The sequence below is a fragment of the Syngnathoides biaculeatus genome, chromosome 8 (genome assembly GCF_019802595.1).
Source record: "Syngnathoides biaculeatus isolate LvHL_M chromosome 8, ASM1980259v1, whole genome shotgun sequence".
Lineage (NCBI taxonomy): Eukaryota > Metazoa > Chordata > Actinopteri > Syngnathiformes > Syngnathidae > Syngnathoides > Syngnathoides biaculeatus.
Window position 1 is genome coordinate 31,605,053 of NC_084647.1, and position 25,899 is coordinate 31,630,951.

At 42.3% G+C, this 25,899-nt stretch overlaps 1 protein-coding gene across 14 annotated transcripts in view; it reads left to right on the plus strand.

Annotated features, from left to right (window-relative positions):
* nlk2 (nemo-like kinase, type 2) overlaps window positions 1-25,899 on the plus strand; it is a 209,689-nt gene that overhangs the window by 75,078 nt on the left and 108,712 nt on the right. For 8 of the 14 annotated variants that reach the window (XM_061827600.1, XM_061827603.1, XM_061827602.1 and 5 more), the window contains 2 exons: window positions 4,552-4,638; window positions 8,618-8,816. In XM_061827600.1, coding sequence (XP_061683584.1) covers window positions 4,552-4,638; window positions 8,618-8,816 — 286 coding nt within the window. The other 6 variants (XR_009796104.1, XR_009796105.1, XM_061827607.1 and 3 more) reach the window with 6 other exon arrangements.

The following is a 25,899-nucleotide window of genomic DNA, read 5'->3' on the forward strand; positions in this document are numbered from 1 at the left end:
TAAGCATTTAGTGCCCTAACAAAACCACAAGATACCGGTTTAGAGCTTTCAGTATAAAGTTTTCCGGTTTTGCTCATTACATCTTGGGAAAATTGTGACTAAAATAGGATTTGGACAGGTCTGGGTACTGTCTGGTTATGGCATCAGTTTACCACGTGAAATTGTATTGATGGTGAAGCAAGATATCACCAGCTATTGCTCTCAAATTAACATGGCAATATTCTAAACGGATTTCGTTCATTAAAATTCTTATTTGTGAAAATATAACAAATTAGACTGTGGACAACTTTATCATCTGTGTGTTTTGGTGCGATAATAAACGAGCTTTGTACACGCAAATTAGTGACGCACATCGCACTGCAGTTTTTCATTCAAGCACAGGCAGATCCATTGCGATGTACAGTGAACGGCCGCGTGGTCTCGTACCTATTTACTAAATACACAGTGTTTGCATAATTTTAAAACAAGACCAAAAACTTTGTATATACATTCAGGATATAGAAGCCTTTACTATTAATCAATTTATGACTAACTTAAACAAGAACTTCACAAATGCTTACCAGTCTGTGTTTACAACACGACGCATATCCTGCTCCCCTGTGTGCTCGGCACTTTCTTCACGGCCAGCTATTTCGTCTGTATTTGAATGTGTATGCTGTCTAACTGTCTCAAATTGATAACCTTTAATGCCTTTATAAAGCTTGTATTCTTCACCGTCTTCATGGGACCCTTCAGAATAGTGTTCATCGCTCAAAATATCGGAAAATTCATTGTCGTTCTTACAATGTATTCCAATGCTCGCCGTTGTTGTCACCGGTCCTGTCACATTCCTACTCGGCTGTTTCCAGTTCATTTCTGTCTTTTTCCGGCCAATCCAGCAATGTGCGATCTTTTTTTGCCGATAATCGAAAAATAAAAATATTTCCTTCATAATGGATTTCAGATTTGAATTCTGCATAAAAAACTGTATAATATTAGCAAAAAGGTGCACAAGAACTTTCCATACACTTTAAATATTACACATTTGGGTTTAACTTCCTTATTTGTCAAGTGATTTGCACCATTCCAACTTTTACCTCTTCATCTCATTCAAGCTGACCTGTGAACGAATCCCATTTACCAAATTTAATGAACTTTCAAATTCAAATTATTTTAGCATTCTTGCAATTTCTCCAGGAATTACACCTTTTAGATCATATCATTCTCATTCTGCCACATTTTTTGTCACGCTTCTCCATTTCCATTTTACACCCAATTAACTCTGTTCTAACTTAGACACATTCTCAAAATTAATGCCTCACGTGCTATTACTTATCTGAGTTGGAACATTTTCAAATTACCCACAAGGTTTTTTTTGTGCCAAAAAATTGCCCATTCATTTCCAATGACACATTCAACAAAAGAGATTCACATCATTCTAATTCACAATTCAAAACAATGAAGTTATTGAAGTCTCTTTGGGAATGATTTTCAAGATTAAAAAAAAAAAATACCAAAAATGTCAATAATTCCACAAATTTTTTCCCATTTTTGGCCCAGATATTTTCCAGTTTAGAATGTACAGTGGTGCCTTAGTTTTCCAACACAATCCATTCCAGAAGGCTGGTTGAAAACCAAAACGTTCAAAAACCAAAGCACGTTTTCCCATTATAATGTATGGAAAAGGAAATAATGCGTTCCAAGCCTAAAAAAAATAGATTTCTTTAAGCGATTTTTTTAGCTTTTCCTAATAATAACCTGCATAGTAGAAATACGTGTATAGTTTAAATACTTTATATAATTAAATCATTTAAGAAATATATTCATTTTTTTGCTTAAAATATATGCTTTAGCCAAGTAGAGTATGCTCTAGGCTTGGAGTGTATTGTTGTATCTGTAGCGACTCAGCCCCCAGCCTTGTAAACCTTTTTTCTTAACAAAAGTGCAGAATAACTTTAAACAAGCAATAATGAGGGGGAAAAAACAAATAGTTTTTTATTTGCACAGAAAGTACGTAACGTAAAAAAAAATAACTTGCAAATAGAGGTAGGGTTAATGGAACAAAAGAAAAAAGCAATGCAAAACAACAGTTTCAAATGTCTTTGGTGGGGTGACTCACCCCTTTTTCACAAATAATGAATCTGTTTGTTTCTGCCATTTTTTAAGCATGTTTCTGAAGTGGCTCATAACAACGTCATGAAAATTTTGCAGTGCTCTGCAACATTCAGCTTTATTTGGCTGATGAAGTTCTACAAAATGATGGATGTCGTTCCATTTAGCGCAGATAACTTTAATATTGACACTTGAGACATCCTTCCTGCCTTCAGCTTCATCAGACGACATCTGCTCCCTTGCTCGCCAACACTATCCCCAGCTAACTGCTCCTCGTTCACGAAAATAAGAAGCAACTTTTCGACTTCCTCCAAGATCTGTGGCCTCTGCTTGGTCAGCATTGTTGCTCTTTTAGCAACATCACTTGCTTTAGGGGCATCCTTGTGTTTCAGAATGGTGCTGATCGTCATTTTCGCCATGCTATACTTCTTCGATAACGCAGAAATACGCACACCAGATTCATGCTCGGCTATGAAATCCTTCTTGAAGTCGACAGTTTTATGCACCACTTTCCTTTTTTTCAGCACCAGCAGTTCCAGTTGCCTTCTTTGGAGCCATGATTGGGGGTTAATGTTGCTCAATTTGAAGAAAAAAAAAGTCACTACAGTACTGGGAAATGTCTGCGAGCAGAGGAATGTGTGAGTCAACTGGTTGTGCCATGTGCAGTGCGTGGCCTCACGCGCTTGATGTCTTTTACGTTTTTTTTCGGATGTGCGTTCGAAAGGACAATAACAAATCGTCGTGGGTCAGCTCGGCGGGGCGTTTGAATACCAATTTTCGTTCAAAAACCAAAGCGAAAAAGAGAGGCATGCCACTCTTTACTGACTGAGCACCATGGTCCTAGATTTGGAGGTGCTGATTCTCATCCCAGCCGCTTTACACTTGGCTCCGAACTCATCCAGTGAGAGTCGGAGATCATGGCTTGATGAAGCCAACTGAACCACATAATCTGCAAAAAGCAGAGATGCAATGCTGAGGAAACCAGACCGAACCCACTCCAAACCTTGGCTGCACCTACAAATTCTGTTTATAAATGTGATGAACAGAATCAGTGACAAAGGGCAGCCTTGGTGGAGTCCAACCCTCACTGGAAATGAGTCAGAATTGCCAGCACTGCAGACCAAATTCTGACACCGGTCGTACAAGGACCAAACAGCCCATATCAAGGGGTCTGGTAACCCATACTCCCAAGCACCCCCCACAATACCCACTGAAAGACACGAAACACATGTACAGTATGCTGGTTGGTGAACTCCCATGCACCCTACTGAGAATGTAGAGCTGGTCCACTGTTCCATGCCCAGGTCGAAAAAAACACTGCTCCTCCTCAATCTGAGATTCAACTTCTTAATGGACTCTCCTCTCCAGCACCCCTGAATAGTCCTTACCAAGGAGGCTGAGGAGTGGAATCCCCCTATAGTTGGAATGTACCCTTCAGTCCCCGTCCTTAAAATGGGGGACCGCCACCCTAGTTTGCCAATCCATAGGCACTGTCCCCGATGTTGGCATGCCAACCAGGACAGCTCTACAACATCCAGAGTCTCTAGGAACTACAGGCAAATCTCATCCAGGCCTGCCCACCACTTCAAGCCTGGCTCTAGAGTGGGGGGGGGGCCCAGTGATCCCTGTCCAGGCAACAGAAACCTCAATCCATTTGAGAGCTAGCCATTTATGCTTCATATAAATCCTGAGCAAAGTGGTGTGTTTTGATCAGAGTGTGTTGAAGCAGCTCGCTCATAAGGAACAGCTCAAGGAAGTCAGTTGTCTGGTCAGAGTCTACGTTCGCGGCATTGCCCATGAGTAACCATGAATGGGACTTTTGAGGGTTACCAGTCAGCAGAAGAGCAGCCATGAACAGCACCACCACTGCTTGATGGGCCTCCTGTCAATTAAAAACATAAGCATTTAGGATGAAAATGAAACAATTTCTGGAATATGGAGGGTTAGAAAAATCTGGGTTTAGTTCCCCTTCAAGTGCAAAATTCAGTCTGCTTGTCCTTAGATGAGCGTTTTCATCTTTGATTTTCCTCTTTGTGTTGGTACCTACAATTCAGTAGTGGGCCATATGTCCCATAATGAGATGATTGAGGGTTAAAGAAGATGTTTAGGAACCTGGTTCTCTTGGGAATGGAGTTAAGTATCTTACTTTACTGCCCTTCTTGCATAATTTTTGGATGGGTAATAAATGATAAATACACTTAAGAATGCCTGCACACGTGCTTTTAAAGAGGGTGAGCCATCCCCTTTTTTTAATATGATTCTGTCACGGGACAGAAGTGGTGTCATTGGAGCTTCTGTGATAAGTCACAACAAACAGCTCTTCCCCGTAGTACAGTTTCACTTGGTACCATTGAACCATGGTTATAAAAACCTGTGGCCTTTGATCACAAGAACCAGAGAAATTGTAACTGTGAATGTCCTTCCTCCATTATGGCTAATGTTGTGATTTTTTTTTTCCAGCCATCCCTTCCTGTTTTTTACACACTGTCCAGTCAAGTGACTCATGAAGCTGTTCATCTCCTCTGCAGGATGTTAGTATTTGATCCGGTGAGTTATATCCAACCAGATTGTATGCAGTAGTATTGTTTGCTGAACAGAGATCAGTGTTTTATTTAAAAGATGCATACGTATATATTCACCAATGACTTCACGGCATAGGACTCAAACTAAAACCTAGTGTGTTCATCCAGTTGTTTTAATGCTCCTTTATACGCACGCAGGGGGTGACCCATCAATAGCAAAGCTGTAGACAAAAAAAAAAACAATAATTCCAAGTGGCACCAGTGCAGGTGTCTTTCCTGCATATTGAAATGAAGTCATCAGTGTGAAAAATCTATGTGGACTTCATAAGGAAAGGTGCATTATGCTGATTCCAGTCACTCACATTTGACGTTCCCATCCGCGCGCCATCGCACTCGTAAATCTGCACAGTCGAGCACAAAAAATCCCCCACATAAAATTTATGAGTAGAAAAAATTGATATTGACATATAAATTATTATATGATATAGACACATATATATTTATTTTGTGTAGTCTTGACATTAATTTACGTGTTTATTTCATAAACGTTGGCAACAAAACAACCCTGATCCGAAACAATCATTGTTTACCCGGAAACAGGAAATGCAAGTTAACCGTACTGAGAATGTTCGGAAGTGATGCCAAAAGGACATGTTCCGAGCTGCTTAACGTAAAGCGAGCGCATTTACGTTCAAAGTCATCAACATCAGGAGCTATGTCTAAGGAAATTCGATTACACCAGGGATGCTCAATGCGTTGATCGCGAGGCAGTTTTGGTTGATCGTGTGAGGGCGTGCCCAGAAAAAAAAAGATGTTAGACTATCATCCACCTCGTCGCTTGATTCAGGTGTGGCCAATACCTTGAGCGTACGTACATAAAGCTGCGTACTAGCAAGCCGGCCTCCTATTTACGGCATTCGTGGCGATGCGCTCGTGCAGCCCCCCACCCCACCGGTCGATCGCGAGAGGCTGGCTGCTTGAAAAGTAGATCTTGGGAGGGAAAAAAATCTGGGTACCCCTGAGTTATATTGAAAACATTTCTGGGATATAACACAGGTCAAGTTTCAGTATCTGACTAGAATAAGTATGACATTGTGATTTACTTTGACTTGATCTAAGTTCTTACGTTAGACTAATCTTTCCATATAGCTAAATGCGAACGGTCATTTTCCCCCGTGGTTATGCGTTATCTTGAAATTGAAAACTTTTCCCCTCTCCATGCCTTAGGAAATATAGATCATCTACTGCTAGCTTTCATCAATCGATTGACAATAGATAACGCCACAAATTATGCGAGATTATAACAATACATCATGATGAAATAAAATGATTTCATTATATGAATATTTAGTTTTGAAATTGTATGTCGATTGACCTATTTAAAAATGTCTGTCTCAGTCTGTGCAGTGTCATTAAATTATGATTATTATGTAACAACTACATACTCGGGTACAAGAACTCAGTAAGTTATTTTAGGGTCTTGAGATTCCATCCCTAATCACACCCGCAACTTTATATCTGCGGGCGTGAATGGTGGACCACACCCGTAACTTTATTTCTGTGGGCATGACTGACCACACCTGTACATTTTTCAAAAGTGAATGACAGCTTATACCATTACCAAAAATATTTGTTCACCTGCCTTGACTCACATAGGAATTTAAGTTACATCCCATACCTAATCAAAAGGATTCAAGATTATGTTGGCCTGCCCTTTGCAGCTATAACAGCTTCTACTCCTTTGGAAAAGCCACAAGTTTTTTCCAAGTGTGTAAATGGGAATGTTTTATCATTCTTCCAGAAGTGTTTTTGTGAGGCCACACACTGATGTTGGATGAGAAAGTCTGACTCTCAGTCGACGCTCCATTACATTCCCAAGGTGTTCTATCAAGTTGAAGTCAGGACTCTCTCTAGCCCAATCAAGTTTATCCACACCAAACTCTCTTATCCATATCTTTGTGGACCCTGCTTTATTAGAAATGGAACAACTATGAGCATGGAATTGTCCAAACTATTGGCTCCTCAGTTCCAATTAAAGTAACTCTGAGTGTTTGAGCTTACCAATGCCTTTTAGACAATGCATTGTTTCCAACTTTATGAGAATAGTTTGGTTTTGGCCCTTTCCTGTTCCAACATACTGTAACTCATACACAACTCAAACACAAAACAAGGTCCATGACATGGATGAGAGAGTTTTTTGTGGATGAACAACGTGACTGGCTTGCACAGAGTCCTGTGCCCAACCTGACAGAACACCTTTGATATGAATAGGGTCGAGACTGAGAGCTAGACCTTCTCATGTGTGGCATGACAAATGTGGTTCTGCAGAAATGGTCAAAAACTCCATTCACACACTCCTGAACCTTGTGGAAAGCCTTTTTAGGAGAGTTAAACCTGTTATAGCTGGAAAAGGTGAGCTGATGTCATTAAACCCTATTGATTAAGAAGGGGATGGCTCTTCAGATGTGAGTTAAGGTACAGTAGATGAACAAATACTTTCAGCAATATAGTGTATCTCAGTGGCTGAATTCACACAGTAAATTATGAAAAGATTTTTACCAAATATTTACAGATGTGCATTTTCGGTAAATGGACTGTACTTACTGTATATAGCATTTGATGTACTCCATCACAGTGCCCAAAAAACTCTCCACAGCCTCAAATTTCCTGATTCATGCCCACATTCATACACCAGTGGGTGGCTGCTACCATGCAACTCAGAGCAAATTAGGGTTCAGTGTCTTGTCCAAGTACACTTTGACATGTGGAGAGTCTGAGCCAGGATTTGAACCGACGGACCATCTCTCCCTGGACGACCCACTCTTCAAAGAGGCACAGCTGCCTTTCATTGTCAAAGTGATGATTCAAAAAATGTATTGCCTTCAATGTAGATTTCAAGGTCCTTCTTGTTTTTATGTATCCTTTTCATTGAATTCTAATTTTGACAATTTGTAGTTTTGGTTTTGATATTTCAAGTTAAAATTTCTCTCTAAAATTACCGTATGTAGTAAATGGCTATTTGTAGGATGAACTGATTATGTCACAATGAGCCTTGTATTGTATTTCACAATTGTACATTGTTGAATGTCAGGCAGCAATTGACGAGTTTCTTGAGCACCATCTCCTTCACAGTGCTTCTCACTTAATGAAGCTGTGACTAAGGGGAGGCCAGACATGAAGTAAACAAGCTATGAGACAGCCGGCACACTTGGCCATCAAAGGAGGCTACCTGGTTTATCCTGCCAGTCGTCTAGTAGCATATACTTGTCGCAAAGATTTAACCAACCATCCACTGTGCCAATTCAAGAGCTAGATCCTGTAAACGAGTGCGGAACCTCAGGGATGCATACATTTGTCAGACTCAAAACCCATGTAGGGCACACCCGCCCTACCCCTACTTTGATATCAATGATGACAAGGTCTGTCTCTAAAAAGTGTATCATACGAGTGAAATGTACACCGATTAAAATAAAACATTTTCATCACAATTGTAGGACATAATGACATTATCAAGAATCATGACTTGATATCTGCGAGTACCCAAATGGCTTGTACTCAGTCTGAGAAAAAAAAAATGTATTGGTACATCTGCATTGCACAGGCACATGTGCCTGTTCAGGGTTACAGTGACGTTATAAAGTATATACTGTATGCTGACTTAGGATAAAAGGCTGGGTTATTTTCTTCATCATAACATCTTCACAAAGAAGTCTCTACATGTACACTATGTGCATTTCAACATTTTGAAAATGTACACACTGATTATTGTATTCACAGTATTATATCATTTGACTTGACAAGCTGAATCATGAGGTATAGTTCAAGTGATTGGTGGTGCAGTGTTGTTTGCCATGACAAACAAATTTTAATACATTATCACATCATTTCTTAAAAATGGATGATCATCATAACCTTTTGTTGTAATAATGTCTCTATTCTATAAAAATATTGCCGCATTATTCTGATTTACATGATTTATTTCAAGTAACCTATGTGTTCCCCAGTCAAAGCGGATTTCAGCAAAGGATGCCCTGGCACACCCTTACCTGGATGAAGGGCGACTACGCTACCACACATGTATGTGCAAATGCTGCTACACAACATCCTCTGGACGTATTTACACAAGTGACTTTGAGCCTGTCACAAACCCCAAGTTTGATGATGGGTTCGAGAAAAATCTAAGCTCTGTGAGACAAGTTAAAGGTAAGTTTGGGGTAGATTTTCTATTACTTTCGGCTTATCCCATTAGGGGTCGCCACAGCGTGTCATTTTTTTCCATCCAAGCCTATCTCGTGCATCCTCCTCTCTAACACCAACTGCCCTCATGCCCTCCTTCACAACATCCATCAACCTTTTCTTTGGTCTTCCTCTCGCTCTTTTGCCTGACAGCTCCATCCTCAGCACCCTCCTACCAATATACTCACTTTCTCATCTCTGAACATGTCCAAACCATCTAAGTCTGCTCTCTCTAACTTTGTCTCCAAAACATCCAACTTTGACTGTCCCTCTAATGAGCTCATTTCTAATACTATCTTACCTGTTCACACAAAGCGAGAACCTCAGCATCGTCATTTCTGGTACCTCCAGTTCTGCTTCCTGTTTTTCTTCAGAGCCGCTGTCTCTAATCCGTACATCATGGCCGGCCTCACCACTGTTTTATAAACTTTGCCCTTCATCCTAGTGGAGACTGTCTCTGTCTCATAGAACACCAGACACCTTCCACCACCTGTTTCATCCTGCTTGTACCCGTTTCTTCACTTCCTGACCGCACTCCCCATTGCTCTGTATTGTTGACTCCAAGTATTCACTCTTCCTCCTCCGCCCCTATCATTCACGCACATATATTCTGTTTTATTTCAGCTAATCTTCATTCCTCTCTTTTCCAGTGCTTGCCTCCATCTTTGTAATTGTTCTTCCGCCTGCTCCCTGCTTTTACTGCAGATCACAATATCATCTGCGAACATTACGGTCCAAGGGGATTCCAGTCTAACCTCGTCTGTCAGCCTATCCTTTACTACCGCAAACAGGAAGGAGCTCAGCGTTGATCCCTGATGCAGTCCCACCTCCACCTTAAATTCTTCTGATACATCTACGGCACATCTCAGCACTGTTCTGCTGCCCTCATACATGTGCTGTACGATTCTAACATATTTCTCTGCCACACCAAACTTGCTCATGCAGTACCACAGTTCCTCTCTTGGTACTCTTTCATAGGCCTTCTCTAGATCCACAAAGACACAATGTAGCTCCTTCTGACCTTCTCTGTACTTTTCCACTAGCATCCTCAAGGCAAATAATGCATCTGTGGTACTCTTTCTAGGCATGAAACCATACTGTTGCTCGCAGATACTTACTTCTGTCCTGAGTCTTGCCTCCACTACTCTTTCCCATAACTTCATTGTGTGGCTCATCAACTTTATTCCTCGATAGTTCCCACAACTCTGAACATCCCCTTTGTTCTTAAAAATGGGAACTGGAACACTTTTCCTCCATTCTTCAGGCATCTTTTCGCCCGCTAGTATTCTGTTGAATAAGTTGGTCAAAAACTCCACAGCCATCTCTCCAAATTGCTTCCATACCTCTACCGGTATGTCATCAGGACCAACTGCCTTTCCATTTTTCATCCTTCGTCGTGCCTTTCTGACTTCCCCCTTGGTAATCATTGCCACTCCCTGGTCCTTCACACTTGCCTCTTCAACTCTTCCTTCTCTCTCATTTTCTTCATTCATCAACTTCTCAAAGTATTCTTTCCATCTATTGAGGACACCACTGGCACCAGTCAACACATTTCCGTCTCTATCCTTAATCACCCTTACCTGCTGCACATCCTTCCCATCTCTATCCCTCTGTCTGGCCAACCTGTAGAAATCCTTTTCTCCTTTCGTGTCCAACCTGGTGGACATGTCTTCATATGCCTCTTGTTTAGCCTTTGCCACCTCTAGCTTTGACCTACGTCGCATCTCGATGTACTCCTTTCGCCTCTCCGCAGTCCTCAGTATCCCACTTCTTCTTCGCTAATCTCTTTCCTTGTATGACTCCTTGTATTTTGGGGTTCCACCACCAAGTCTCCTTCTCCCCTTTCCTACCAAAAGACACACCAAGTACTCTCCTGCCTTTCTCTCTGATTACCTTGGCTGTCGTTATCCAGTCTTCTGGGAGCTTCTGCTTTCCATCGAGAGCCTGTCTTACATCTTTCCGATTTTAAATTTTAAAATATTTCTTGCACTCTATGCCTTTTATCTTTCTTATTCAAAATAATCTTCATTTTTTCTTAAATCTTTTATTTCTTTGTATTTAAATTCTTTTAATCATGTAAACCACATTGAGTTGCCTTGTGTATGGAATGCACGATATAAATTGATTTGGTTTGCTTTACATTTAGACATGCAAAAGGAACAGCTTTCACTAATTGTAGTATTTTTCTGGTGCTATCGACCCAAACATGGATATTTCATCCCACTTATCCATCCATCCATTTTCCAAGCTGCTTATCCTCACTAGGGTTTATGGGAGTGCTGCTGCCTATCCCAGCTATCTTCAGTCAGGAGGCTGCATACTTCCTGAACTGGTTGCCACCCAATCGCAGTCATCTCACTTATTAACTTGAGAAAACACTGTGCAGTAATTGTTTTTCTTTTCTTTCACATATTATTTCAGTATAAGTCCATATTCAATGTTTTTATTTATTTCAACATATGCTTTTTACTTTACAACATATAGTAATTATTTCAACATGTACTCATATTCTTTGGAGGACTTCTTTTTACCTCTACTTCAGTGAGATTGTCAGGTAACAGTACTCTTACATGAATACAACATTTGGCTTCTCAACATACTTCTGGAGCAGACATCGTCTATTGCTACTCTTATGTTTAAGTAACTTTTTTGGTCATTAGATCAACAAGTATATATTTGTTCCACTCTTTTTTGTATTTTCGCTTGAAGTGTTGCAGGTCGTGGCCTTGGTTTTGGTTGTGCCAAGCACACCTAACATCAGGAACAAGAGCTGAGCCGCTAATACAGCTTGTATTAATTAGGAAACACGCCTACAATTTTCTGATTAGTCTACGGATGTTAATGTTGAATATATTAAACTGAGGGATGTTAGTGATTATGTCAACACAGAATGAAGTAACTCCAAATTCAAAAATGGCCAATAGTGAAAAATGAAATGAAACAAACAATGATTGTCATCATTTGTTTTCCATGAGAGCGCTTAAAGGGGAAGATGCTCTTCATGTGGCACAGCTTGAAACAGGCATTAAGTACAGGTGGATATTGGCCTGGCTCAAGTGGACCCCCCCCTAAAAAAGGGAAGAAATGAGGCAAATTTAATGTGAATCCCAAATTTACACATCAAGATGTACTTGAGCGGTGTGCTTTATTGCTTTATTGTACTCTTCAGAGTCTTGGAGATAATCTGTTTTAAAATAAAAACAAGTCTCTTGGGGGGCAACGAGGGATCACCCCAGATCAATGTTGTCCAATGTTGTTTTTTTTCATGCCTTTAATCTTTGCATGTTTGCTCGCTGGCGGTCTAAATAACCAAAATATAGTACATTTAAGACATTCAGAAGTTAACTTGTTCTTTGGATTGCTGTCCTGCTGCTGACCCCAAGCGCACTTCAGCTTGAGGTTACGAACTGATGACTCAACATTCTTCTTCAGCATTTTTATTTATTTTAATTTATTTGTCCTGTTTGGTTGTTAGTTCATTCAACATCCCTTTTATGCTGGAACAGTTTTACTGTCACAGTGGACTTTTTAAGCTTCCTCTGTGATTTCTTTGTATTATAAAAGAAGTTTATTGAGAATCAAGAGTTAATCAGTTGACCAGAACATAGTTTAGTGAGGGGGGAGAGAGAGACAAAGACAAAGCTCTATTTGTGAACAGGATAAGAAATGTAAATAAATACATATTTACATAAAAGGAAACATTAAATGGGCGGCACGGTGGAGCAGCTGGAAAGCGTTGGCTTCACAGTCCTGATGACCTGGGTTCAATGCTGGCCCCGCCATTGTGGAGTTTGCATATTTTCCCCGTGCCTATGTGGGTTTTCTCCGAGCACTCCTGTTTTTCCTCACACATCCCAAAAACATGCAACATTAATTGTACACTCCCATAGGTGTGGTTGAGTGTGGCTGTTTGTCTCTATGTTCCCTGCTGGCACCCAATTCAGGGTGTGCCCCGCCTCCTGCCCGTAGAAAGCTGGGATAGGCTCCAGCACTCCCTGCGACCCCCGTGAGGATAAGCACCTACGAAAATGGATAGATGCAAACAATTAATATGGATGTTGCATGAGCCTGTAGCTCGACTCCCTGTTGGGGCAGGACAGAGTAAGCTAGGACAGACCAAGGACATTAGAAGGATCCAGGACAAGGGTCATGAATCCAGCCATACAAATGAAGACAAAATGAAGACAAATGGGACTGACTAAGTGAATCATAGAAGCCTATCGAGCGACAGTATAAGTATGGGTACACCCAAGCAATTCACATATTCATGAGTTATTTATTGCATTAAGTAAGTGGTCTCAGCTTTGTGTGCCAACAGACAGATAGACGTGAATTCACATCTTTGTACATGGACGAAGACTGACAGATATGTACTGCGACGCAGAGGATCCCACCCAATCTAGGGGAGGATCGGGTATAGCGGTCCAACAGAGCGCAACCCGGTGGACAGGACACATATGCAAATCAAAGAAAAAGCGATAAAACTGGATGAGATTTTCTTTTTTTCCACCGAGAAAGGTTTGGTCTGAAAAATTTTGCAAAGCTAAAGTAGAAAGCGAGTTTTCAGAAGGAAACAGGGACAGGAAGAGGAAGTGGTGAGCGTAAAGTGACCCATGAAATGGAAAGAAGAGAAGGCAGCACACCCCAGAAGTAACAATGGGGTGGCACCGCCCCACCAGCAGCCAGAGAAGGGGACCCAGGTGAATGCCGGCAGAACTCCAGCACCCACAGAGCATGGGTTACTTACCATCACATAACCATTATTCCCTGGGAGGTCACCCCAGTGTTTTCTTCCTCATCCCCGAGAGGGCGAATGAGGGGAAAAAAGTCACACCCCCACAGAAGCCGGAACTGCAAACACAGGTATGAGAAGAAAATCCTCACTCCATGCACGTGTCCTCTCACCATGGAAACCGATCTAAAATGTGTGGGAAAAGAAAAATAAATAAATAGAATAATGGTCAAAGACCAACAACCCGTACAACAGAGAATACAAGTTTATTTTGAGACTTAGGAGTCTTGATTCTGTTAGAAGGAACCGTATGCAGGCAATGAAATCAAGAATCTAGATTTAGCATGTTGAGGAAAGGTAACCAGCTATCTATGAATATATTGGATTTTTTTTCATTCTGCTATTTTTCAAATTCAGTATATTCTCAGATGATATTTTGCCACTGATTGTTAATAGCTCCTTTGTTTTTCCAGTTTTTCCCGTTTAATAGAATTGTCATTTTAGGGCATTGCAGGTCGGCTTAGCCTTCCACATACTTATGACTCCTTTTTTGCACAACTGGAGTCATCTTGTACAGCGAACTCCCATTGCTTTCCTATACTTCTCAATTGCTGAAATATCCTCTGCAAAACATTGCTTTTGGTTGTAATTTACAATGTCTGTTTCAGTTTCCTGGAAATACTGAGTGTGTTCCTTTGGAAGCTGTTCCAAAGTCATCCTTTCTTCAATATTTGCTGCTTTTGGTTCCTTATTTTATTTTATTTTTTTACACCCTTCAGCAGCTTGATAAACTAAGTGACCCCGAGAAGCTAGCAGTCTCTAAGTCCGAGTTTGCCAACATGGAGCACCTGGGCATCGTCCGCCGCTCGGATAGCCCGTGGGCCTCACCGCTACACATCGTCCCTAAACCGAGTGGCGGGTGGCGACCGTGTGGTGACTACCGCCGCCTTAACGACGCCACTACGCCTGACCGCTACCCTGTTCCACACATTCAGGACTTCTCAGGCCACCCGGCGGGCAAAATCCTATTCTCCAAGGTCGACCTGGTGCGCGGGTAATACCAGGTTCCCGTGCACCCCTCAGACGTTCCCAAGACAGCTGTAATCACTCCGTTTGGATTGTTCGAGTTTCTGAGGATGCCGTTTGGTCTTAAAAACCCGGCACAATCTTTCCAGCGTTTAATGGATTCTGTGCTCAGGGACTTTGTGTTCGTCTATTTGGATGACATCCTCGTCGCCCGGTCCTCGGAGGATGAACATCTGATGCACCTCCGCGACCTCTTCGCAAAACTTGAGCAGCATGGCCTGATCATCAACCCGGCGAAGTGTGTTTTCGGGGTTCCCTCTATCCAGTTCCTCGGGCACCTCATAGACAAGAACGGCGCCGCCCCCCTTCCAGCAAAGGTGGAGGCCGTCTCCGCTTTTCCCCGACCTCGCTTGGCTCAGGGCCTCCGGGAGTTCCTGGGGATGGTGACTTTCTCCCACCGGTTCATCCGTCGGGCGGCCCACATCATGCGCCTGCTCTACGAGGCTCTTAAAGACAAGGCCCCCAACCGGGACGTTGAATGGACGGCCGAGAGGATGGAAGCCTTCGAGGCTACGAAGGCCGTGCTGAGTCGTGCCGCTATGCTGGCCCACCCGACCAACGGGGCCCCTGTCGCTCTCACTACCGATGCATTGGACTACGCTGTTGGAGCCGTATTCAAACAGTGGGTCGGCGGCGCCTGGCAACCGCTTGCCTTTTTCAGCCGTCAGCTGGTCCCCAGGGAGCGCAAATACAGCATGTTTGATAGAGAGCTCCTCGGCCTCTGGCTGGCGATCCGCCACGGCATATGTTGACCATAAACCCCTCACTTACGCCATGTCCAAGGTGGCCGAGCCGTGGTCCGCCCGCCAGCAACGCCAACTGTCGTTCATCTCAGCGTACACTACGGACATCCAACACATTGCCGGCAAATCCAATGTGGTTGCGGACTGCCTCTCGAGGGCGATCGTCGGCACTGTGCATCTGGGTCTCGACTACTCCCGCATGAGCGCAGACCAGGCCTCGGACCACGGGGTGCAGGCCCTCAAGACTTCTGACACGCGTTTGCGCCTGGAGGAAGTCACAGTTGGTGACTTGGGCGTCAGGTTGCTGTGCGACCTCTCGGCTGACCAGCCTCGGCCGCTGGTCCCTGCAAACTGGCGGCGAGCTGTTTTCGAGGCGGTCCACAACCTCTCCCACCCCAGAAGTTCGTGTGGCACGTTCTCAAGAAAGATGTGCAGGCCTGGGTCGACTCGTGCGTGGCCTGTCAGCGGGCTAAGGGGCATCGCCTCCGGTGCGCCCCCAAGGAGGACCTGTTGTCCTCATCCGCCGAACTCGTCTACAGCCAGCCACTGCGGGTCACCGGCGAATTCATCCCGGACGCCACAGCACCCTGGTCCGCAGCCAGGCAATGGTCCTCCCTGCTGGAGGCCGCAAAAGGGTTCGCGCCGGTTCCCACATCGCAACATGGCACCCCAGCTGCCCGGCTGCCCCGTCACCTGCGCTCTGCGGATTTTGTGTTTGTTCGTCATGACGCCCACCGTGGACCTCTGTTCAGGGTCCTGGAGCACGGGGATAAGAGCCTGCTCGTGGACATTGGCGGCAGACCCGAGACTGTTCCCGTGGACAGGGTCAAACCCGCGCACCTGGACATTGCCCAGCCTTTGGGGTTGGCCCTCCTCCCGCGCCGGGGTCATCCCCCTTTGCCCTGTGCCCCTGCACCTGCCGGGGTGCCCTTGACCCCGGCTGGGCCCTTGTCCCGTGACTCAATGGACAGTGTGGCCCCGCCCCCCTCGGCCCCTACAGTGCACACCCGCCGGGGTCGGGTCGTCATCCCTCCACGGCACGAGGATTTTGACTATGGTTGAATTCTGGGGGGGCTTGTGTGGTGTTAACATAATTCACCTGTGGGACCTCGAGTTGGGGTGTGGTTCCGCACGGACTGTTTTTGTTGTTGCGCTTCCGGAGTAAAGGTTAACAGAGTTCCCGCCGTTATGCGAGTAGTGTTTTGATGTCGAACAATAAAACAAGTTTTGTTCCTGTGTCCGACACTCCGCCTCCGACTCCTTTTTTTTTCGGCGCTACACTATCATATTATTTAGCCATTTTGAAGTCATGTCGACCAAGTCACCCCTAAATGAGTCAAGTGTCTTTTCAATCTTCACCAGCCTTCAGGTATTTTCAGATACTATAAATCTGCACCCACCGTATGCTGGACTTTGTTCACCTTTCACTTTGGGTGACTCAGCTGAGATGACTTTTTACAGTGTGTAAGGTGTATCCACGTGTTTCTTTCTGCTATTTTGTCTATGTCATTCAGCTCTTGCTCAGTCTATGCCAGTGTTCGGGTAAAACTGCATGTACAGTAGATGTTAATTCATAAACAGACATAAGATGAATAGACAAATTGCAGTAGTAAGATTATTAAAGCACAGTAACTTGTTACTTTTTTTTTTCTGATGGTGTAGTTCAGGGATGTCAAACTCATTTATCTTGCGGGCTACGTTGTAGTTCGGGTTTCCCTCAGAGGGACATTTCGAGTGAAAGCAGCGTGGGATCGATTCCCGCTCAGTGATGGTGTCGACATCTGCACTGCGACTGGCTGGCGACCTGTTCGGGGTGAAGTCTGCCGCTACCCGAAGTTAGCTGGGATTGGCTCCAGCTCTCTCTCCGAATAAATGCAGAAGGGTTGCGTCAGGAAAGGCATCTGGCGTAAAAAAAAAAAATCAAAAAGACAGTTACTGCCGGACCACCATGGCAGTGGCACAAAAATGGCTTCACACATCAATGCTGATAAAATTCCCAATTTGTTTCTAGTCCTATCAAGTTGATTCATGTGAAATTTCCTAGTGACACGCCATTAGAAAACAATGTGTTTTTTAGTTTTGCAAAAGAAGTTAATGGATACACAGAATCCCCCAACTTTTTTTTTTTTTTGCATTCGTTTTCAATTAATAGCATTGGTATTATCTCTGGATCTGTGCAAACAATACAATCTTTTGGACACGTTTTTTTGTATGTAGTTATCAAATTTGTTTTGTTTTTATTTTATTTATTTTTTTTTGGGGGGGGGACCTTGAGTGGTTCCCACAGGTTTGTTTGGAATATCTAAGGTGTAATAATAGTGCTGGATTTTTGTAAGATATTTAACTGTCCTCCCAGTAATTATTTAAGTACATTTTTTCTTTTTACTTCTATTTTTCCTGTCAGAGAGGGAATTAAGACCAGTCCTAGTTTCAGCAAGCCATCTCTTCCTAACAAACGTACAGGGCAAATTAAAAAGTTGCATTTTGGGAGCATTAGTTGTGACATTTTTGATGGGGAGATGGCTGCTCTCTTCCTCTTCTGCGGCCACAATTATGAAATGTTTTGCATAAAGCTCCATAAATTTCTCCTTACTCTGTCAGAAAGGTGTCAACTTTCTTTTTCTTATTTTGTAGCACTCTTTCTGCGTGTAGTGCTTGGTAAACGTAATGTTACAGGCTGCCAGTCAGTTTGTCAACCCAATGTTTTTCAATCCATTGTTTTGTAGGATTTTTTGAATTTGCATGAAGAGCATTTTTTAATTGCCCTTAATACACACTCCCTGGAGTGTGATCTTCAGGAATGCCACTGTTTGCTTTAAAACATGCAGTCATTCCAATTCTATATTCTTCAAATGGTTCATTGTTATTTTATTTTGCTCTTCCAATGGCAGAACAATTTGCTTTTTTTCTAAATCTAGCAGAGGTGCGCGATATTAACCCTCAAACTCCCTGCTGCTATAAGAAAGTACTTTGTTGTCATACAAATTTATTGTACTTCCACACCATTTAAGTGGTAAGATTTTCTCAAGTCTTCCGTTCTCTGGACGAATTATCTTACATCAACTTTATGAGATGTGATACCTTTTATGGGCGTTTTCACATCATCTTGAGTCCAACTTTTTTTTAGTTTTTTTTTTGTGTGTGTGTGTTTTTCTTATTTTATCCTGCAGGTTTGCTATATATATTTTTTTGTGTGCATGTTGAGCTGGCCAGCAAAGTCATATTGTGTTATCCACAAATTTAGATGTTTTATTTTAGTAGGACATTTGCTTTCTACAAACTTCTAGGCCTTACACATCATTATTATTATTTTTTTTTCAGATGTTCTGTTTCAACTATTTTGGTATTTATCAACTATTTTGCAATTTGTTTTTCCCCTGTTGGAGTCAGTGGTTCACCTCGGGTGACTATACTGACTTCCCCCTGAAAAGGGTGACAATTACGTTCTGTTTGAGGTAATTCTCAAGCTTCTACCACAAGTGGCGGAGAATTCTTACCTCTGCATCCTCAAACAGTTGTCACTCAATTTCCTGTTCAAATGAGGTAGCGAACCTCAACTCACACTTTTACACATGCACACATTTCACGTAGCTCATGTTCAGGACACACCTTGCCCTTTTCTCAGTTTTATAGACTAATTAGTCGACTCGATAGTGACTAGTATTCTCGAGATTTGGTTCTGCCGCAGTCACCCAGACGCGCATTCAGTCATTCCTCATGAGTGTGGGAGTTTCCTACTCACCAGAGATGTCTTCACTTCCTTCGGCTTCTCGTCAACCTTCAGCCACCAGACGCAAAGTCGAGGCCCAGTCCCGGAAAGGGTCTCAAGTGCCGTGGCCACGGTCTTTGCCTGGACGTCGACTCGGCCCCTGGAAACCTCAGGTATCTTGAGATCGGGCTCGAAGGACCAAGTAAATGTCAGGTTCACCAATCAGACATTCATTCAACAGGACAAAAAAGGAAGCAAAGACACCAGTTCAAGTCTCGCGAGGAGAGAGGAGAGGAACTGTCTCGTACAATTCACCACTGCACTCTCTGATTATCCTCTCCTCAGCACCTCTATTTATTTAGTTTTGAGAGGCCCCTTATTTACATGGATGTTACAAAAAGGAGACGACAAACAAAACAGTTTGAAACAAGGTGTACATGTTTGTTCATGTGCGTGTGCATGTGTGGAAGATTGCTGAATATATGTGTGGTCACCATTTCTTTATCAGGCAGCAGTTCTAACAGTTCTGATGATTAGATGTTTTTCTTCTTGCTATCTCCTGCAAGGAGGCTGCCACGTTATCTAGAGCAGAGCAAAGCATTTCATTATTGGAAGCAGATGTATGATAATTATGATCCCAATTATTCCTACACTTTTCCTCCATTCTTCTGACATCTTCTCTCCCGCTAGTATTCTATTAAGTAAGTTGGTCAAAAACTCCAAAGCCACAACTCCAATTTGCTTCCATACCTCCACTGGTATGTTATAAGGACCAACTGTCTTTCCATTTTTCATCCTTTGTAGTGCCTTTCTGACTTCCCCCTTACTAATCATTGCCACTTCCCGGTCATTCACGCTTGCCTCTTTTACTCTACCTTCTCTCCCATTTTCTTCATTTATTAACTTCTCAAAGTACTCTTTCCATCTACTTAGCACACTACTGGCACCACTCAACATATTTCCATCACTATCCTTAATCACCTTTACTTGCTGCACATCCTTCCCATCTCTAATCCTGTGTCTGGCCAACCTGTAGAGATCCTTTTCTCCTTCTTTTGTATGTCGTCATATGCCTCTTATTTAGCCTTTGCCACCTCTATCTTTGCCCTACGACGCAGCTCAATGTATTCCTTTCGCCTCTCCTCAGTCCTCTCCATCTTCTTTGCTAATCTCTTTACTTGGATGACTTCCTGTATTTTGGGGTTCCACCACCAAGTCTCCTTCTCCCCTTTCTTCTGGAAATAAGTGTTCACCACTGCCAATTCCATCCTTTTTGCAAAGTCCACCACCATGTGCCCTTCAAAATTCCTTTGCTGAATGCCGTACTTAACCATTCCTTCTTCATCGCCCCTGTTTCCTTCGCCAACATGTCCATTGAAATCTGCACCAATCACAACTCTCTGTCTGGGATGCTCAGGACAGCTTTGTCTGGTTCCTTCCAGAATTTCTCTTTCAACTCAAGGTCACTTCCTACCTGTGGGGGCATAGCCGCTAATCACGTTATATCTCAATTTCAAATTTCATCTTCATCACTCGAGCTGATACTCTTTTCACCTGCAAGACATTTTTAGGCAGCCCTTCTTTTAAAATAACACCGACTCCATTTCACTTCCCTTCTACTCCATGATAAAATAATTTAAACCCTGCACCTAAACTTCTAGCCTTACTCCCTTTCCACTTTCTCTCTTGGATGCACAATATATCAACCTTTCTCCTCATCATCATTTTAACTAACTCCTGAGCTTTCCTGTCATCGTCCCAACATTCAAAGTCCCTACAACACAGCTGTATGGTTTGTGGATTCCTCTTCTTCTTCTTCCGACTAAACCGCTTTCCTCCTCTTTTTTGTCTTCGACCTACATTATCTGAATTTCTACCTACACCTTGCAGATTAACAGGTCTAGGGGCGGGCATAGAAAGCCTGGGCCACGACCTAACCAGTATGGAATTCGTATGATGAACTCATATGTTTGGCACAGTTTTACGCTAGATGCCCTTCCTGATGCAACCCTCTGCATTTATCCGGGCTTGGGACCGGCCGACCACTTGTACAATACTGCGCTACCCAACGGGATGCAGATAGGAAAAAACAAACAAAAAAAAACAAAAAACGAAGCAATCAAATAAAGTCAGCACATAAGATACACAAATTACATACTGCCTAATCTATGTTCAACTTAAGGTCAAATGAAAGCGATCACATAAACACAGTCAGTACATAAACACAGTCAGCACATATGGTCCACAAATCACATACTACCTGTATGAAAATCTAAACGATATGGCGATTTAAAGGATATGTGGAAGGAACGGATTCAAACCACAATGGCCCTCACTCTAGTAGTTGAAGGTTGGGTTGGGTCCACGTTTGATGTTTGGTCCTCCTTGTATACGCAACGAGGGTAATGTTGTCAGCACACTAAGCTAGGCCAATTTAGGCCAAGCAGCTTCAATGAAAACGATACATCTCCAATTTGGGTACTAAGATGTACAACGATAAGACTTGTTAAATTTCTATACGTCCTCACGGCCCTCGATGTACAAATTATGAAGTTACTCAATTTCGATGTTTCTTCCACAGCACGGAATGATCTCAAATTCGTCTCGTTGTTAGCCTGCTAAGCTATGGTAGTTTGTGTCAATAAGCGATTTTAAGTTTCCACTCGCCCAACTTCCTCATAAGTACTCACGGTCCTTGTTGTTTATAATACGTAGGTTTTGTAGGTCGTGTAATTACAAGCGTTTGATGTTTACCTCCTCAGGAAATCTTTAATTATGTACGCGACTTGATGTTAAGGAGCTAGTCTAGGCAAGGCCACGCAGCTTCAAAGTGAACGAATACGGCTCTAATTTGTGTACTAAGATAATGATAATGATGATGATTTTAGTCCAATGAAGTTGTCACCAGGGGCGTCCCATGTTGAGTATTCACCACATTCAGTCCAAATTCAGCATGATTTATTTATTTATGTATGTATGTATTTATTTATTTATTTGTAGTTGCACTTTTGATTTTAATTTGAGAATTAGGCAACTCCGCCAGGCTAAAGAGATTGCATATCATAGTGGGGACAGCGCCCTCTACAAGCGCACTAGAAACCAGCTAACTAAAGGAATTAACATTGCAAAGAGGGACTATGCAGTTAAATTGGAAAAACATCTAGGCACAAATGACTCCAAATCAGTTTGCTTACTAATTACAAGTGATGTTTCCCCCCAGTAGAAAACAAGAGCGGGCTAGCCAATGATCTAAATAGCTTTTACTGTAGAGATTATTGTGGACTTCAGGAGGCATCCTTCACCACAGCTGCCCCTGACCCTGTCCAACTGTCTTGTGGCAACTGTCAAGACCTTCAAGTTCTTGGGAATGACAGTCTCAGAGGAAACTGAAGAGGGAGACAAACATCAACTCCATCCTCAAAAAGGCTCAGCAAAGGATGTACTTCTTGCGGCTTCTGAGGAAGCACAGCCTGTCACAAGAGCTGCTGAGACAGTTCTACACAGCAGTCATCCAATCAGTACTGTGTACCTTCATCACAGTATGGTTTGGGCCCGCCACAAAAATGGACAAACTCCGACGGACAATCAAAACTGCTGAACGGATTGCTAGCACCACTCTACCCACTATTGAAGACTTTCACCCAACATGAACTAGGTCCAGAGCGGGCAGGATCCTTTCAGACCCTCCGCATACTTGCCACCAGCTCTTCCAGCTCCTTCCATCGGGAAACCGCTACAGGTCAATGCAAGTCAAAACTTGCAAGAATTCAAACAGTTTTTTTCCCTCTGGCAATTAAGTCATTAAATCAAATCTACTATTTTCTGCCTTGTGCCATTGTTGGGACACACCCTCACATCCTTCTGTTCCAATCAGTATTAGTATTAGTAATATATTTTGTAGACTCTTGCACAATTCATCACTTCAAATTGCTCACTTTGCACAATTGTCATTGCGCTGGTCTATAACGGGAACCGCGAACGGGTAAAGGCAATCTGTCCAAGTTCACATAATGTGCAATGTTGACACACTCTTATCTCCTACGTGTTCTAAATGAAGAAGACTTTACATCTTGCATATCTGTGGCTCTTATAAGGAATAAATAGTTCCTATAAACAGAATGTCTCTTGTTCTTTGTTCATTATGTAGCACCTCTCTCGTATAAAATACTTCGACGAGGTATCCACCTGAGTTCTTTCCTTACTCCAAAGTACGAAACTAATAAATTAACTCAATGGTAATTACTCTAAATGTCTATTACAACTTTACTCTACTTGTGCATTTAATTCTCTATAAAAAAGGTCTCTAAAATAATGTTTGCCTTATGAGTAAAGGTTAACTAATGTAGATAACCCAGCTATCATATAAACACTACTATTTTAACTGTCTTATAGATAGTCAAATAATACACCTGGTTATGTAACAAAAAGTGTGAACATTTACTAACAAAATAAAGGATGGAAAATCAAACATACCCACAGTCAAATAAACAAAGACAATATAACAGGTACACAATATACACATGCTAAGCTAAGGGCCCAAACAAATATGAATATAGCGAGCAAGCAAACAAAATTCAAACCCCAATGTCACTGCGGTACTTCCCAAGGCAGGAATGAAGAAAGGTGAAGGTGGTATTTCCTCTGTCCAGCGTCCTCACGGTCCTTGTCCGTTTTTTTCTCCCTTGAGGTCCAAACACAGGCCTCGCTAGCTGCATTAGCTTGACGCTAGCGTCCTCATCTTCTTCCACGTGGTCCAACAAAGGCGTTGCGAGCTAGCATTAGTTGGTTGCTTGCGGCTAACTCCACCACATTACGGCATGATTTGAGTAGTCAACTCAAACGACACACTATCCCAGTTGAACTGTCAACACTCCTTGTCGAACACATTGATCAACTTTTGATAAATGTCCACCGTTCAGTTTCTTTGTCCTTTCTTTCAACCACTTCTCCCGGTCACACCGTCCAGCTCTTTTTTCTCTCTCTCCCCTTTTCCCCCTGCGTCTCCTCAATGCGTCACTTTCTGTCCTTCTTAGACAATGGATACAACAATAAAATGACAGACAAAAGTATTTCTTTTTCACAAATGAATCAAACACATTTAAATAAGAATCCCTCCGAAAGAAAATAAAGTCAGCACACACAGTTTTACAGAAATTCCACCACATTGCATAAAGAAAACCTATAACCTAATTGCTACTCTATTATACTGAAACTTTTACCTGTACCAACTTTTAACTGGGTTACACCTACTTTGTTGTTGTTTGTTCTGAATGTCAAACCCTGGCAGCACCAACTTCTGGAGAAAAAGTCCTTGTGTGTTTTTACAGACTTAGCCAATAAAGCTGATTCTGATAGAAATTATCTAATTGAATATACAGTGGACCCTGCTGTTCGCAAGGTATATTGGGACCAACTCCAAATAACGACTTATTGGCGCGATCCTAAAAGTGATAATCATCATCTTTGTTGTCATGAACATGCATACATGATATATATTCTCAGAATTTTACCCATCACAGTGAACACAAACACACACTTGTTACTGGAACGCACTGGAGCAGGGGCCAACTTAAATGCCTCGGGTGCAGTTCGCGGTATCAGTGTCTTGCTCAAAGACAGCAGAGCCGTGAGTCCAGGAGACGGTTGTGTATGGTCCCCATGATGGCAGGCAATGATCTTAGCAATTGTTCCCCCCAAAAAATAAATTATTATATTTTAAAATTGTTACTCCTCAGAAGAAAAACTTATACGCCTGATAAATCACCAGGAAAGATTATTGCTCTTATTAATTGTTAATACCAAAAGTATTTCACAAATTGTGATTCCAAAATACTTTGTCATGTTTCAAATGCTCACAAACATCTGAATACATGAATGCAAATCGTAAAATATACTACGGCGTAGAGGTAAGCACACTCATCCAAAATGTACACCACCTTCAGTGTAATGAAAGTATTTGCCCCTTCTCAAATTTCTCAAAAGCAGATGGAAATAACAGACTACAATATCCAAAGTAAACAGTTTTTAAATTATTGTATTTAAGGAAACACAACTATTCAAAGCGACCAGGCCCTGTGTGGAAAAAGTAATTATTCTCAAACCCAACTGGTTGAGCCGTCCTCAGAAGCAAAAACAGAAATTAAGCATTTTTTACACATCTTCTTTCACATCATATATTTTTCACATCTTCATGAAGATATCTTGCCCGACTCTCCCTTGCAGAACTGTTTTAAATCAGCAACAGTAGCGGGTTTTGGAGCATGAACTGCCTTTTTTTATGTAATGCCACAGCATTTCAATCGGATTTAAGTCCAGGCTTTGAATAGGCCATTCCAAAACTTTCATGTTGTTTTGTTAAAGGTTTTGTCATTTTACTTTACTAGGTGAGTTACAACTACCCGTACTTATGACCAATTCCAGCAATTGCCCATTACTGTACGTTTGATTTTACTAGCAGAGCATTACTTAACATAATTGTGGCATCCTGGCATCGTGTAGGACTGTTATGGGAGTGCAGCATCCCAGCATCTGACACTCATACCAGCATTCTACCACTACACTTAGTAACTAGATACCGTTGTAAAAACACCTCTCATTTTTTTTAGAGGGCAAGTTTTGTTTTCATTCCTGTACTAATGAAAGTTATCTTGAATGCTCTTGCGGCTGCTCAATTCCCACATTCCTCTGCGTAACTTGTAGTTTAAACTGTGCTTTGTAATCGTGTTGTGGTGGTCTACATAATTCACCTACGGGACCTCGAGTTAGGTTACGTGGTTCCAC